This window comes from Hakea prostrata, chromosome 8, assembly GCF_041222555.1.
Source record: "Hakea prostrata isolate BN-2017 chromosome 8, UWA_Hpros_2, whole genome shotgun sequence".
Classification (NCBI taxonomy): Eukaryota; Viridiplantae; Streptophyta; class Magnoliopsida; order Proteales; family Proteaceae; genus Hakea; species Hakea prostrata.
In genome coordinates, this window is record NC_142607.1 from 48,894,722 (window position 1) to 48,912,299 (window position 17,578).

Sequence of the window (17,578 nt, forward strand, 5' to 3'; positions counted from 1 at the left end):
GGTGAAGTGAAAGTGCTTAGAGGCGAAGAAGATCAATAAACATGTCTAGATTATGCAAATCCACATTAGTGGTAGAGAAGTTTGAAGTCTCTCGTTATCAATGTGCTAACATATAAATGTAAGGAAGTTGAGTTGGTTGTCTATCTCCTAGCTTGGGTGACTGTATGAAATAAAATTTAACATGCTCCTTATTGTAAACTCACTTCTCCTTCTACATAAAATTCGCCTTGTTTTATATTAATAAAGAGACTAAAACTCGACAACACTCAATTTCCGTTGTCGGGTAACATATGGGCATGGTGGTAAATTCGTGTATGGAAATATCTAGGCGTAGGTAAATGTGGGCATCCAACACCTAAGTTGTGTTTCCTTGATTCTTAACGTATGATAGTGGATAAAAAAATAGAAAAGCAAATAGTTTTCTAGGGATATCGATATGTGCAATGTTGCCTGGCTTGCCATTAGAACATTACCATACATTACTAAGTACGCTTCCCCTTGTGACACCGAGTGATTTAATCTCAAATCTCCCTTTTGTTGTTTATTTGCAAACCATCATTGTGATAAATTTTAGAGCAAATTGCATTGACACCCCAAAATGGAGGCCTTAAAGCACTGACACCCCACTTTATGTTTAAAAAGCACATAGACCCCAAAATTGGATTTTCGTTAGATATATTTGTCTAGTTTATCACTAAAAACAATTAAAATTACTATTTATTTTCAAAAATATATCTATAATAAATAGTGTCTGAAAGGTTTTCAGTGATAAATTAGACAAATATGTCCAATGAAAATCCAATTTTGGGGTCTCTTTGCTTTTTAAACATAAAGTGGGGTGTCAGTGCTTTAAGGCCTCAATTTGGGGGTGCCAGTGTAATTTGTTCTAAATTTTATACATCCTTTTTTAGCATTTTTAACATTGGGCTATAACGTGTATAAGCAAGCCAAACCGACAGGTCAAAAAAAAATACAAAATTTCTATCTCTTACCCAATGTTGTGTCAGATGACCCCAACACTGTGAGGAGGATGCAAGATGCAAGATGCAAATTTTGGGCCAAACAAAAAGACAGATAAGATTAGATTGTATTTGCAAGTCTTCGCTAAGCCCAGCCTAGCAATGGCCTTGACCATCACTTTTTCTAAAACACTACTAAAAGGTTGTATAAATTATGGACGGGTTATTCATTTATTTGTTAAAAAAAAACAATACTTTTTTTTTTTTTTGAGGGGGGATTACTAGAGTGTGTTTAGTAACATTTCTACTACCATAGTTCTTTGCGAGAAACCTTTTTTTTTTGTATGCTTTAAAAATGTTTTGACTTTATTTTTAGTGTACGAGAAAGACGTTTTGAACATTGCGTACTTAAGGCATGCTTGGTTTCATGAATCCAGAGATTTGAAATATTTGGATTTATGAATGCGAAATTATACCATTTGATTGTGAAAATCTCTAGATTCCATGAATCTAGAGATTCATCATTTTACACTAAAAACGTGAATATGTAAATTTATGGACATGAGATGAAATCCAAAGATTTCATTCCACAAATTTAAGTAACCAAATAGTTTTTCAAAATGAATATAATGTTTGGCTTGGATGCTGCATAATTAATGCGCAGCATCTGCAACTTACGGTGAAATCTCAACCATAGGCAGTACAGTATTACACATTAACCCACTATACATACAACAGTAGGACGTCAAGAACTGATTATTCGAACCAAATTCTATTTTATTTTCCTTAATTTTGAACGGTGTATGTTATATTGAAGGAATGAAGTTTCTGAAAGATTTGTAGAATCAATTACTTCATCGCAACACCATTGGGGGGCTTAGCAATCCTAACATTTTCATACTACCAAACTTGTATCCCTGAAAATCTGTGAAAACTGGATGTCCTTGAAAATTAGGAATCTATAATCAGAGTCAAAGAAGACACATCATGGTAAAACAACATGCACTCACCAAAATGTGATGAAAAGGCTACTAAGGGTTAGAAATATTTGAAGTATAAATAACTCTCGATGTTAACTATATGCTCAGTCCAACAACGCTTGATTTGGACCTGTATTACTATCAATCTTTGTTACTATTGCCAATGTTATGTCGGAATATATCAAGGGCTGCAGAGGTTCCTCAGGTCCTCCTCCTTGGCATACCAGCTTGGTATCAACCGGGAAGCATATGGATAAAGGTCTTTATACGAATTTCTGATGGTGCCCTCTGCTACTCCGGTCGCAGGCGAAATATCTGCACAGAGAGATTCAATTATTATGTACATGTGCATATCTCAGTGTATGTACCATGAAGGTGAAGTTGGCCATGGTTTTTAACCTCTAAGAAGCTTCTTGTCGTCTGAGAGCTGAGTAATCATGTAAATAACAGCTGCTGCCACTGAAATGGGACTTCTCCTGCAATCAGGGGATCAAGATCAGCATTAGATATTCTAGCTTATGGCAGAGCATGCTTCCAAACAAGAGGAGGCTTGTTTGTGCATGAGAGGAGAGAACAACCAGACAAAAATGTAGCTCTCCAAACTGAATGAGTCATGGACATTAACCAACTTCAAAGCAAAGCACAAGCAGAGCCTAGCACGGAGGCCAAACAAGGGGGGATGAGCACAGCCCTATATATTCTAATATAAGCCCTTTCCCCCCCCCCCCCCAATCCGCGGCCAGGGATAACCCCCCCCCCCCCCCCCCCCCCCCCCCCCCCCCCCCCCCCCCCCCCCCCCCCCCCCCCCCCCCCCCCCCCCCCCGGCCCCCATCTCTAGCCCTGATTGACCTTGTCCCTAATCCTGATTGGCCAAATCCCTGGCCCTAGCCTTGATTGACCCTATACTTGGTCCTGGCCCTGGCCCTAGCCCCGATTGGCCCTATCTTTGTTGTCCATGTTCCTAATTCATTGAGATCAAGCATCAGGGACAGGATTCGGGCCAGAATCAGGGCCAGGGCAAAAATTCAGGGACAGGTCGTGACAAGCCAAAGGGAATGATCGCCCGCGGCCCCCCCCCCCCCCCCCCCCCCCCCCCCCCCCCCCCCCCCCCCCCCCACCGGAATGAAACTGTAGATCGGTTACCAATCAGAACCAAGAGCCAGGAAGGAAAAACAAAACACGAGGGAAGGAGGGTTTAAAATCACAAGCATAACAAGTAAGTGAACAAACAAATTATGAAGTCGAAATACAAAGATAAGAAAAAACAGGGGGCCCGGGGGGGCACAAGAAACTACGCTGCTCCCAGGTCTGACAGCAAAACCGAGTCCAAAAGGGAATGATCCACAATGAAACTGTGGATCGGTTTCCTTGTGCATGCCATTCAGCAGCTCTAACACCATCAGTGCAAACAGATAAGATAAAATACAATGGTCAGGAAAACTATTCTACTATGAGATTATGCCTTGTAATACTAACCCTTAGGAATCCTCCTTCAGTTGTAAGGTACATATAACTAAAAGTGTGAAGCAGGCTGCCAAATTTGATACATCTCTTGGGGGTCCTCCACTCTTCTACTCAATTTGGTTATTCTGTTACATGGTATCAGAGCACAGCCTAATTGGCTGTTGCCTGCAGTTCTGGTTTGAAGGTTTTTCTTCCATGTTTCCTTAAACAGATGGATGCTGCATACTACTACAAACTGAACCCTAGATGAAGTTTACAATTGAAAACTAGGGTTATACTGCTTACCTGAACTGCAAGATTGATTAAAGATCATTTATCACAAGCTGCATTTTCTTCTTGAAGACCAACACTAATTTTATTTCTGATCCAGTTGGTCTATTAATATCTAAGTCCGCAGATGCAATCTACTTGGTTGCTTCAAAGTATTTTATTTTTCTACAGTGCCTTCCTCAACCTTTTATCTCAAGTAGCACTCTAGTCCATCCAATAATCTGTGGAGTGTATAGGCTTTCAGGATTTGATTCCTCTGCTCTAAAACAGCACTCAGCCTATTCATTCTGCTGGCTTTTGGGGTTAGAAAACCTTAAATTCAATTATTGTAGAGATTTAGGTTATTAACCTTATATTGCCAATTTTGCAACCAGTGTACTACATTTGTGTTGAGGTAAAACCCCAATCTGGTTCAATTGAAGAGCTGATTATTTCAGAACTACTGCTACCAGTCATGATTGATCAATTATCCTTAAGGCTGATCCTAAACCAGCGTTGAAATGTCCTAGTTCAGATCACTTCAACTAAACTCTCTGGGATCCAAATTATTTAGTGATGGCCCAGGCTGCACATGCATGCATACATGCAAAAGGACAATTGTACAGAAGAGATGATCCTCTAACTAATGAGCCAAAGGATTCCTCCACGATCAACAGTTCATGGCAAGCGGAGGAGTGACAACTCTTTTATCAAAATATGGTTATGGAACAACGTTGAGTCTGTTTAATTGCATCCAGTGTGATGTTACACACCCCTAACACACATCTGGAATTATTTAAGTGGAAGGTGCTCCAAATAAACAAATATATCTTGCATGTTATGATCTCTATGAGACACTTTTCACTTTCCTGCAGGAAGACAAATCTATGAATGAATACTTCGCCAGCAAAAATGGTACGATTGAAGAACTCCACATACATAAGCCAACCACTACCAATTTGGAACAATTGAAACAACAAAGAATGAAGCTCCATCTTGCAAAATATCAAACTCTGAAGAGTCATCTACTTGCAAGGGAGAAGTTTCCTTCCCTCAATTAAGTATTTTTTTCATATCAATCATCTGGCTAATCCATTCAAAACTGATACTACTCTCAAGGACAACTTAACCTTTGTTGCCAATTGTGGTTGAGTACATGCTCATCACCAAGTCAGAACTATTGGTACCAGTGGATGAAATACAAGTTAACACAAGATTCACTCCCATGTGTTCCTTCTCTTTTTGGTCTATAACTAGGATTGCTTAGTCCTAGTTTCTATTTTCTGTTTAGTTCCTCAAAGGAACTAGGATTTCCTAATAGAATTAGGAATCCGCCTTTGGCTGTAATATGATTTATATAGGTAAAAGCAAGGCAGTTTAAGGGAGGCTCTGAAGTTCGATAGGTTTCTTGACAATCCTCCACTCTTCTTCTCCCTTCATCTCTCCATTCCTCTTCTTCTCGGTTCTGGTTCTACAGAGATTATTCAGTTACAGGGTGCAGATTCTTCACCTCAATAGTGTTTCTATACATGCTTTACTAATTTAAATAAAGGAATGAACAAAGCAATAAAAGAATATTTTCAGCTTTCAGAGTACATCCAACAACAGATGAGACAAAGTAAAGAACACCAGAATTGAGCAGACAACCAGAACTAATATAAATAAAAGAAAGTTGTGATCGCAAAGCAGGGAGAAAAAAAATTGATTAGTTACCTGATGTCCAGCTCTTCGGACTTCTGAACAGCTTCTTGGGCAGCTTTAACAGCTTGATTAGTCATACCCAGGTTAGAACAGAAACGCCTCTGCAGGTAGGTCCAATGTTATCTCAACAGTGGTGCATTAATTCAGAGAGAATTAACAGTACCACAGGAAATCACTGCATGAAAAGATATAACGTACTATATAGAAAAAGGAAACCGGAGTCCTTTAAGTAGTTAAGAAACTAACCAGAAAATCTCCAGCATGAATAGTTCCCATCTCCATTGATTGACCCATCTCAACCTCCAGTAGTTTCACAATGTACTCTTTTGCCCGGCCAATTTCTTTCTTTGTGGCACCATTGGCAACGGAGCAAATTTCTAGTTGAAATCCACAGATTCAGGAAGCTCATACACATTGAGAAAGATAAATCAGCAAGCACCCAGGTGTTAAGGTAGCATAAGCTGTACCCTTTACAGTGCGAGGCTTGTCTTCCTGGCGGCACGCAATATACAGGCAAGCAGCCAAAATTGCATCCTGATTTCTTCCTCTAATAGATTTTTGATCTTCAACCTTCTTGTATATTTCATTGGCCCGGTCCTTCAACAGAAAATTTAAGAACCATCACATACTTAAGGGTAAAAGAAAATGCTAAATTATAGAGATTTAATAACTATACCAAACCATTAAACTAAAAGGAAAAGCAATCTCTATGTAAACTCAAATGTGTTTTTTCCAGGTTACAGAGAAATTCATTATCCATCAGAAGAACATACTTTCAGGCTCCTTCAACTTGGACATTACCATGCACAACTGTGACTTGGTAATCAGCTACTGTTTTTTTTATTTCCCCCCCCCCTCAGAGATTTAATGTGTACATCAGTCATTCAGATTATTGTACAAATACATGGGAGTTCACTCACTCCAATTGCAGAAAAACCCAACAGTGTACAGAAGGATATTGACAAAAATATTTTAAGAAACTTCAAAAGCATTGGTCACTAATCACGCTGTATGGAAGGTTGAATAGTGAACACCAGAAAATGCCATGCTTTTTTTTTTTTTTGGTAACCCAGAAAATGCCATTCTTATAAAGCGAAAACCATGAAGGTATAACAAGAAGTAGAAATTGGTACCTTAATTGTCGCCACAAGGCCCAGCCTGTAACAAAAAATTGCAGATAACATCAGTCACATTGAGCACCATCTTTATTTAATGAAGCATTTGGGATTCAACCCTATTGGGTTAAATCTTGCACAATCAATAACATAGATGATACGAGCTCTAGCAATAACTGACACTAGGTTCAAGCATCAATAAAGAACTAGAGACCACAGACATATTCTTTATTGGCAGCTATAGACATCAAGCCAACCTGGTTAAAATATCTGAACAACATCGAACGATACAAGCTCTGCTAGGATGTTAAGCTCAAACACTATACTGTTAGAACAGCTACAGTCGTCGTGGGAAGAATTGATCAATTAGATGCAGTCTATAGTCATGAGTGTCACTGATTGAATTAGATCAATATGAACTGAAACAAGATTATAAGAAAGTAAATAAACAACAACCAATAACCTAAATGCTAACACTAAGATGGGGACTAATTCCTCGCTAATTCGGGTATAAGTTCAGGTTGCAATTCGGCACTTCGATTGAATTAGGGCTAGAAAAAACGGTTTCTACTAAGCCTACCTGTCGCACATGGTGGCGATGGTTTTGAAAGCAAGGATCAGAGATCGATCTGGATTGGAGCCACGGTTCTGCCAGCGACCAAGTGAAGAAGAAAGGAAGTCACCGGAAGCACCGTTAGGCTTGGAGATAACAGTAGAGAGGCCACCGTCGGTGAGAAGAGGGTTAGAAGGACCACCGACACGGACAGGATCGTTGTCACCTGACTCGTTAGCAAAAGTTCTCCACTCGGAAGTTTCATCGACGGAGTGTGCTTCAAGAACAAGGCCACATTCGGAACAGACAGTGTCGCCGGCGGAGTGGTCAAATACCACTTCTGTTTCTTTCTTACAATCACTACAGTAAGTGTCCGCCATTTTCGATCGATTGCAGACGAAGATCTCTCAAGTCTCAACTCTCAAGAACGAAGAGGAAAGCGATACGACTGAAAAGTCTCGCCTCGGAAAAAGGAAAAATATGGAAAACATGTAAGGGACACTTGGTATTTATAGAGTTGGCATAGTTAGGAGGAACACGCAACTTGCATGCGGTGTTTGTCGGTGGGCCATGGCTTTAGTGTGTCTTCTTTTCTTCTTTTTTTTTTTTTTTTTTCAAACACGCGATTTTATTTATTGGAGATTAGATTTAGGGCATTCCTCAAGGCTGCGTTTGTTTTTGAAGATGGGGGTTGGAAAAAAAATATGTAAGTCCCACGTGTAGTGAGGTGAAAGAGAAGAAAATGATTTTGTGAAAAAATAATAATTATGGATTGGGATAATTACTGTTGTCCTATATAGTTTGATTTTATTATTAATAAAATCTTGTTCTTAAGTAGCCGTTAAGTTTGAATATGTAATGTCTAATTTGCCCTTCATTAAAATTAAAAAATCAAAAGACGATGCTTCCCATTTATAAAACCAGAGGCTTCCCCATTTATAAAACCAAATTAAATATCAATTTTATCCCAAACTTCATTTATTTTTAATTAATGAAATGGGCAAAATCCAAATTCAATTTGGTTTCCCACATTAATGCACTGGGCAAACTTCAATTTAATTTGGATATTCATTAAACTTCATTTATTTTTGAAAATGATTTGCAAAATCCAAATCCAATTTGGTTTTCATCTTCACTAAACTTCATTTATTTTGAAAATATTTGAGGTGATATTCAATTTCTAATATGAATTGAATTCCATTTTCCTTCCCTCTTCGGTTTCTTTTTTTTTTTAATTTCCAATATGAATTGAATTTGATTTTCCTTCCTCTTCGTTTTTTTTTTTTTTTGTTGCCAACCCCGGTTCCAAGGCTTTGCCATGACTAATCCGGTGTTCGACCCAGGTCGCACACCTGGCTGTGGTGGGTGAGTCTTCCAGCGGTGATTTTTTGCATCCACAAGGTTTCGATACCGAAACCTTGCTTAAGCGAACCAAGCTGCTTACCACATGGACCAACCTTCCTCTTTGGTTTCTATTTGAGTGTTATTCAATCATTCTTTCTTTATTTTGTGATTTTTTTTTTAAATAAAATGGATTATAATTATTTTTTTGTCCACAATTAATTAAGGGTACTACTGTAACTTGACAAAAGGGTAAATACGTAAAAAGATAAGTATAAGGGTATTTTGGGATTTTTGAGAAAATATAAAGATGCCACATCATCATTAAACTAATGGAACTTAACGGTAGGGGGACAATAGTAATTGTAGACAAAGTTGAAGGTTTGATTAGTAAATTTGAAAAATACATGGAATACAGTAGTAATAAAATCAAAGTACAGGGGGCCAATAGTAATTATCCCTTATGGGTTTTATTTTTTAATTTTTCACAAAGTATCACACATTTTGTTGGGTTTTAAAAAGACTTAGGATGAGAAAATTTGCTTGCCACCTCACTAGAAAATTTGTCTCTAATTTTTCTACCTCAAGCAACCAAAAAAACCTACATTTTTAAAATTTAAATGAATTTTTTTTTTTTAAGAATTTTCTCACCCCACTTTTATTTCAGCAAACAAATGTAGCCGGATATAAGGTGGGGTTACGCTATTGGTCATGAGGGGATTCGAACTTTTAACCTCTTACTTGGAGGTGTTATTTTTCAACTAACTCAACCACCTCTTAGGGTTATGGCTTTAGTGTGTCAGTGTTGAAGGATAACAGTAGAGGCCCAACATTTTTGTAATGTGAATTGAACCGCTTATGGTATGTTTGATTATTGAATTTTATGGACTTGAGATCATAGAATCGTGATTCTAATTTTGTAAAACCATTTGGTTGGGAATATCATGTGGAACTCACTTGTAGTGGTAGAGTGGTAAGATTCATACTTCTTAGTGGAGAGGTTATGCATTCGACCCTTTGTAGATGACAAATCTCCCTTTGAGGATATAATCAAGGTGCGCTCAAGCTGGCCCGAATGAATCGAAGAAAGAAAAAAACTTTTTATAAAATATAGGGATCGAAAAATAAGAAAGAAAAGGTTTTATTGAAAAGTTAAAAATATGAGTTTCCAACGGGGATTGGCCCAAGTTAAGCAAGGTCCGGATCGTCCTTGTGGATACAAAAATCCCCGCCCCCCCGGGAACACCGGTTATAACCGAGGTTGGCAAACAAAAAAAAAATTAAAAAATATGAGTTTCATTTTTATCATTCCTCATTTAAATCCATTAAAAATGTATGACGTTTAATGATATTGAGTGTCACTTCAACAAACAAACTTCATTAAATGCTCATTTTCCAACAACATTCAACTAAATAAATCATAATTTAGGATTTTATAAAAAAGTTTACTCTTTTTCTACTATACTTCAAGTTTTTCAAACAAACAGAACCCAATAATCTTTATTTTTCTCTGAAAATTAGAATCCTGTGATTCAAGGACTTGAAATGAAATCTAAGGATTTCAGTCCTAATACAAAAGCTTACGAATCCTTGGATTCACCTTTATTGGGAATTTTGTTCTTGCACAGATATCTTTAGCGGACGCTATAGTCTTGCAAGTTGCGATGCATGTTAAATACCAAATCAACGGTAAAAAGAATGAATAGTAATGTAATTTATTAAGGATGTATATGGTACAATTTAAATTCATAATTATTTGGTATGCAAGCATAAAAAGATGCATTTGGTATAAGTTAGGACCATTATTTCTCATTAAAATAAATCCATTCAAACATAAATTTATAAATAAATCAAAACAAGTTTACGATTTATCAACATAATCTGATAATTTGTATTTATACATATACAATTAATAAACATGTGCAAATTTGCTATTTAAGCAAGGGTAAAAAGATTAAATCATCAAAACTTAGAACAAAATCTTATTTTCTCTCTCTACTCTTCTGTTGCTCCTATCTCCACTTTACCAAATAAGCATACACCAATAAAAGTCAGCCAAAACTAAAGCCAAATTGTTAGGTTTTTTTATTAAAATTTATATTATTTTTATATTAAATTTTAAAATTAATTAGTTTTTGTATTTCTTTTATTTAATTATTTTGCATGTGTGTGGGACCCATGAGGTAATGATGGTAATGAGGCACCATGAGTAAAGGAGGCCCTTCATGACCTTGGTTATGAGGCTCTCTATGACATTGGTCATGGGTCTTAAAGGTCTTGGTCATGGTGATGAGATGGGCTTACTTGAATGGTGGAATTTACTCAAATTTTAACTCTTGACCTTCGGTTCTCATTTCAACTTCATGACCATTCATGGCCATTACCATGAGTGGGGTTAAGGTCTATGAATGGATTAAATCCAATTCATTCCAAAGAAATGAATATGAGAGTTACTTCTCCAAGTAGTGGGGATGTTAGGTTAATGTGGTTTATTCTCATTAGTGGAGAAGGGACAAGCCATTGATTCTCCAATTCATTGCCTTCAGAATCCTAAGGGGTGTAAGGTGAGGTTTGGGCCTATATAAATCCAACATTTCCTTGCATGTGGTGTGCAATTGAGACACTCCTCACTCTCACATTATTTGTGTTACAAAGTTAATTTCTTTCTTTGAATTTGTTTAAATGTTGTGTTCTAACTTTTGGCTCCTTGAAGGGACTAGAAGAACTACCTCATCTTCTAGTTGGGGGTTGCTTTATCTTAGAGGTGGTGGTGCGAAGAACCCTTGGAAGTAGGGTGCATCAATTACCTTAAAGACAGCATTCAAGGTGTGACTCGACTTCATTGACCGGTGGTTCGTTCGGTTGCAACATCAAGTTCTCCGAATTGGCTAAGGATCTTCATCTCTTAATTGTGTTACAATTTCATTTTTGTGTGTTAGAAAAATTTGTAATACAATTACCCAACACAAATAAACTGAAACCAACCCATGATGAAATTCAAGATACATAATACGTTATTCACCTAACATTGCCAAACCTATTTCTTCTCTCATGATAGAAATGCTACCTTTAAGGCTTTTTTCTTTTTTTTTTTTGGTCTTTTCTTCTAATTGTTAAATGGTTGTAAAATTCTTTGAATATATATATTTTTTTCGGTAAAAGAATTCTTTCAAAGATCATACCTAACTCTTCGTGTTCATACCAAAAGTTCTATAGGGATTCTATAGGATGCTTGTTTGTTTTTTTTTTGACAAAATAGAGGTTCTCATTCTCATGTTTCACGTTTGATTTTTATCACGTATTTAGTTATGCAATTCCCCTAAAATCTAAAATTTTAAGTTTTTTTGAAGCCCATCATCCTGTTCTTCAAATCTCCCTACACATTTCTGCGAGGTAATTAGGAGCGGAGAGGATGACATCATGTAATGATGATGAGAATCACTTGAGATTTTTGGGTTCTATTTTTTAATTTGGTGGATCACACTTAGTGTTAAACATGAGTAATTAGGTGTCAGATAACATTTTAAGAGGGTTTTGAAAGAGAAAAAAATAGATAAGTAAAAGAGAATTTCTAGTGAGTTTCAAGAGGAAGTTTAAGAAGAAAAAAAGGGGGGAGGGGGGATGGAAAGTTTTTGAATATTTTTTGGTCTTGTGTTGCTTGTTCTCTCTTCTCCATTGAAGCTCAAGTTTGGCTTGAAATGTTTTTTTTTTTTTTGAGCTTGAATGCGAGATGATGTATTATTGGATGTTTGAATAGTGATGCCATCAGTTTGGGGTAATCATTGTATTATTCTAAAATCATGTAATATTTTGAAGATTGGAATGGTAAAATTCCTCATCGTAAATGTGGCTAATTTCGAACATTTTGGATTAGTGAATCATGTTACAAATATTTGTGGTTTTATGATCTTATTTATTTTATGTTTGTCTTCATCTTATTTGCAAAAGATCCTTAGTTGTATTCTTGTCCACTTTGTTACTACCCACCGTTCACCAGGACAAGGAGAAAAAGATGCCGGGGTTTAGGTCCTTACCGGCCGTCGTTTTGCAAATTTTAATTCAATCAAGGGCTAGTTTGTAATTTTAAAAAATTTTAAAACTTAATATTATAAGTTACCCACCCATTTAAGAGTAGATTTCTCATTTTTGTCGCAATAATGTAGGATTCACTCGCTTAATACTAGTAATTCCTTTCCCTACAATTCTGCAGGATTCTGGGATAGGATGGATCTCAAATCTATAGGCATTTAAGTAATCCAATGGTTATCCAATTTAAACTAAATTTGTATTTTATTTAAACTCACCCATAAATTTGAATTTAATTTCAACTCTAGTTTGTTGGATAATCATTGGATTACTTAAATGCCACATGGCACAATCCTATAAGAGAATTGCGGAATTGCGGAAAGCAATAATGTATGTGTGCGGAAATCACTTTATCGGATCTAATTCGAGAATAAATCCCATAAAAAAAAAAATAATAAAATAAAATAAATTTAAAAAATAAAAAGAAAGAAATCCCTGTAGGACAAGGATTTGGAATATTCTTCAAGCAACCAACACACACTCACAGTAGGACTCAAAGATCGTACAACATCAGGAACCGGACTCCCTCTACTACTGTGTTTACTCATCTCTATATATATCTCAGTTGCTAACATTTGTTTTCATTTTCGATCATTTTCTCTCTCTCTCTCTCACTGTGGGTTCTATTCGATCATTTTCTCTCTCTCTCTCTCGCTGTGGGTTCTATTCTACGTTAGTTCCATGGCTGCTGAAGTTGTCTGCTTTCAAGACTCTCTTTCAAGACCTCGGTGGAATTGTAAATCTAATATTCCTAAGTTCAATCGAAGGAAACGAGTCTCAATGGGTTTTTTTAAGGATAAAGAAGACTGCAGGAGAGAAAGTCTGTATCCTCTCTGTGAGATATCTACGGCAACATTACGCGCAAGAAACATGAAAATGGGGGAATTCAAGATTCTGAAAAGGGGTGAGAAATTATTGAAGAACCCTTCGGACACGGATGCAATGGAGAACCACCACCGATTGTCGGAGGAGGATATCAAGGCGACTGATGAGTGTTATTGTTTTGCGGGATCGAATTTCACAGCTTCTCCCCTTCCAAGTTGCCTTCCGGTACCTATTTTTGTAATGAAGAAGAACGATAGTGTTGTGCTGTGATGATCTATTGTTGGGATCTTCTCAGTTTGTGTTGAGGTCGCTGTGTTAAAGTTGAAAACTTTGATGTATCATAGGTTGCAAACTGTGTTGAGGTTCCAAGCCGACTGTGTTCAAATTAGATTTGTATTTGTTTTTTAAGGATTTGCTTAGACATTAGTTGAATGTACGTATTTCCGAATTTGTAACTTTCGATCTGCACAAAGAAATGAATTATTTTGAGTTTGAGTTTTTCTATTGTTTTCAATCGTTTGATTGATATGAGCGAGACCAAAAAAAAAACCAACCAGTTCAGTTATCAAACCCGATCCGCCGGAAGAAAGAAGAAAAAAAAAAAATGAGAGTTCCGGCCGGCTACGTGAAGCTCATGGCTTTGTTCTAAAAATCCATTTATGGCAATGGAAATGGAACATAACAAAGTAAAGACTCGTTTTAAGAATCGTCATTTAACTCAACAGGTGGATTATGGCGATCGTGAGGAAGCCTAATACGACCTAATGAACCAACAGGAACGAGCTTCAGGTTCTCACAGTTACATATCTCGATCATGAACCCATCTGGTCATTGAAGAACAGTTGATCAATGGAAATTAATCCTCCTTCTTCTCCTCCTTCTCCTCCGTCATCAACCGTCCTCTTTAGGAATTTTATGTTCATCTCTCTCAATCTTTTCTCCATCTCATTCATGTCTTCGCACTGAAACGATACGTGATTGTTCATGGGATCCACTTGATCCGTTTGCGGTAGCCTCTTTTCATCCTTCGATTGCACCAAGTGAATTCCAACTCCATAGTTAGAATAACCTGCACCAATACATTAGGATTTTTCAAAATTTGAATTTGAAAACACAATATTTGCTTATCGTAAAGAATCCCTAAACCCTAAAATTTAGTTACTTTTTTTCTACTATACTTCATGTTTTTCAAACAAACAGAACCCAATAATCTTCATTTTTCTCTGAAGATTAGAATCCAGTGATTCAAGGACTTGAAGTTAAATCTAAGGCTTCCAGTCCTAATACAAAAGCTCGTGAATCCTTGGATTCAGCTTTATTGGGATTTTTGTTCTTGCGCAGATATCCTCAGCGCACGCTTTAGTCTTGCGACATATGTTAAATACCAAATCAACGGTAAAAAGAAGGAATGGTAATGTAATTTATTAAGGATATATATGATAAAAGAATACTACTCACATGTGGAGGCAGCTTGGACTCAGGAAAATAATCCACAATCATTATCACGAAGTGTTAGAAGAAAGGCAAAGTGGAAAAGACCAACGGAAGGGTGGTTAAAATGCAATGTAGATGCTGCAGTTGGTAAAGAATATTTCAATCAAATTAGAGGGGTTTTTCGCAGCTCAGAAGGGGTGTACTTGGGAGGTTTTGTGCATAGAATCCCCAAGACAAGTGTTCTTGAAACTGAGCTCCATGCTATTTGTGTAGGCATATGCTATGCAATAGAAAGAAATATGCTACCTGTTTACGTGGTGGAGTCTGACTCTTCACAAGCAATCGATTGTTTGAAACTGAGTGCTCAAAATCAAGGAAGGATGACAAGGATTATTGTGGCGATTCGAGAGTTGGTAGATTTGCATGGAAATATCATCATTACTCATACTAATAGAGAATCAAATATGGTTGCCGATTGGATGGCGAAGAGAACAACAACATTGGAGTCTCCTACGCATTTCTTTCAGGAACCCCCTCAAAGTATAGAGGAGTTCCTTCAGGTGGATCGTTTGACCAGCTCTCTTTAAATTGATTTGGGTTTTTAACCCTATTTAAATGTATCAAAAAAAAAAAAAAGGATATATATGATATAATTTTAATTCATAATTATTTGTGATGCGTTACAGTTATATTGATGCTGCTCCCGACTAAACCTCCCCTCGTGCCGAAGATGATGAGTCCTTCAAAAAGGGTTAGACGCGGGCTGGCTAGAAAAACCGGGCAACCGCCTCCGATAGCTTAGTGAGATAGTGAATATATTAAGGTCCTGTACAAGGATTACATAAGATAATGCTCATAATGTATTGGATGCTTACCGGAGGGGTATGTCTTTCTTCTTATATTGTAAATGTTACCTATTATAGTATTATGTATTTGGTAAGTTTATCAGGCAAAGGTTGCCTTTTTTTTTTTTTTTTTTTTTTTTTTTTTTGTACAAAGGCGCTTTTTATATATAGGGATAGGGATATTACATATGCCGCAGAGGCTGCTGTTTCTCTTGAGATTATGCCTCCATGTCGTTAGTCCCGTTCGATCAGCGACTGAGTTGACCTTCTCAATTGAGAATGGTTGCCATATTAGTCCAGCGTACGTTACGCCTTGGTCACGCTGGTGGGTTCTTGTCTAGACTGTATGGTATGCGGAAGGGGTGACGGAGGGATCGTACCATTCGAGCCTTTTTTTGATGCTTTTCCGGAGGTCTGGAGAAAGTTGCAATCAATAGGTCGACAAGCCTCCCTTCCCGAATGAAAGGGGTGATCTCGTAGTTCTTGGTCTGTGAAGATGCGTTGTTAGGTGCTCCTTTTTCCCATTGAGGAGCCACGGCCGGGTCTGACATGACCGGATAGAAAACTTCCGTATCCATTTGTTATGCAAACATAAATAGATGCATTTGGTATAAATTATGACCATTATTTCTTATTAAAATAAATCCATTCAAACATAAATTTATAAACAAATCAAAACAGGTTTATGATTTATCAACATAAAATGTTAATTTGTATTTATACAAATATAATAAATAAACATGTGCAAATTTGCTATTTAAGTAGTGGTAAAAATATTAAATTACCAAAACCTAGAATAAAATCTTGTTTTCTCTCTCTATCCTTCTATTGCTCCCATCTCCACTTTACTAAATAAGCATAGACCAATAAAAGTCAACCAAAACCAAAACTAAATAGCCAAATAAACTGAAACCAAAACAAAATGAAATTCAAGATACATTATACATTATTCACTTAGCATAGCCAAACATATTTATCCTCTCATAACAGTAATCCTACTTTTAAGCCTCTTTTTTCTTCTCTTCTTCTTCTTTTTTCTTTTCTTTTTTTTTTTTCCCTAATTGTTAGATGGTCTGTAGAATTCTTTGAATTTTTTTGTTTTGGTAAAAGAATTCTTTTAAAGATCATACCTAATTCTTGCATTCTTACCAAAAGTTCTTTAGGGCGGGCAGAGCGGAGATTCAATATCGAGATTTCAAACTATAGATTTCAATCATGGAGTATAATATAAAATTAGATGTTGGTGTGGAATGAAACGGGATTCATCCTAAAAACTATTTGATCGAAGTGATTTTTGTGAATGGCAACGATAGCTTTTTGAAATCCGGATTTCACCCATTACCCATAACCATTCTTGTTTTTAGGAAAGGGGCTAGATTTCACAAATCGAGATTTTACAACCAAACGGGTAATTACGGATTCATGAGATTTGAAATCTCTGGATTCATGTAACCAAACAGGCCCTTAGGGATTGTCTAGGATGTCTGCTTTCATTTTTGACAATGGAGGTTCTCATTCTCATGTTTCATGTTTGATTTTTGTCACGTATTCAGTTATGCAATGCCCCTAAAATCTAAAATTTTAAGTTTGGTTGAGGCCCATCCTGTTCTTCAAATCTCCCTATGCATTTCTGTGAAGTAATTGGGGTGGAAGAAGATAATGTCGTGTTGAGATGGTGATGAAAATCACCAGAGTTTTATGGGTTCTATTTTTTAACTTAGTGGATCAAACTTAGTGTTAAACATGAGTTAGGTATTAGATAACAGTTTTAGAGGGTTTTGAAAGAGAAAAAAAAGGATGAGTAAAAAAGAATTTCTAGTGAGTTTGAAGAGAAAGTTTCATAAAAATAAATAAGAAAGAAATTTAGATCTTCTTTGGTCTAGTGTTGCTTGTTCTCTCTTCTCAATTGAAGCTCAAGCTTAGATTGAAAGTTTTTTTTTTAAAGATCTTGAATGCAAGATGGTGTGTTATTGGATGTTTGAGTAGTGATGCCACTGGTTTGGGGTATTCATTGTATTATTCTAAA

General features: G+C 36.7%; 1 protein-coding gene across 1 annotated transcript; it reads right to left on the reverse strand.

Annotated features, from left to right (window-relative positions):
* Positions 1-1,710: 1,710 nt before the first annotated feature.
* On the reverse strand, positions 1,711-7,477 carry LOC149008355 (transcription initiation factor IIB-like). The gene is made up of 7 exons (XM_089165684.1): positions 7,049-7,477; positions 6,487-6,511; positions 5,821-5,950; positions 5,600-5,730; positions 5,366-5,454; positions 2,339-2,415; positions 1,711-2,254 (listed from the first exon to the last, which is right to left on the reverse strand). The coding sequence occupies exons 1-7, from the start codon at positions 7,399-7,401 to the stop codon at positions 2,121-2,123; spliced, it is 939 nt and encodes a 312-aa protein (XP_089021810.1). The 5' UTR covers positions 7,402-7,477; the 3' UTR covers positions 1,711-2,120.
* Positions 7,478-17,578: the final 10,101 nt, after the last annotated feature.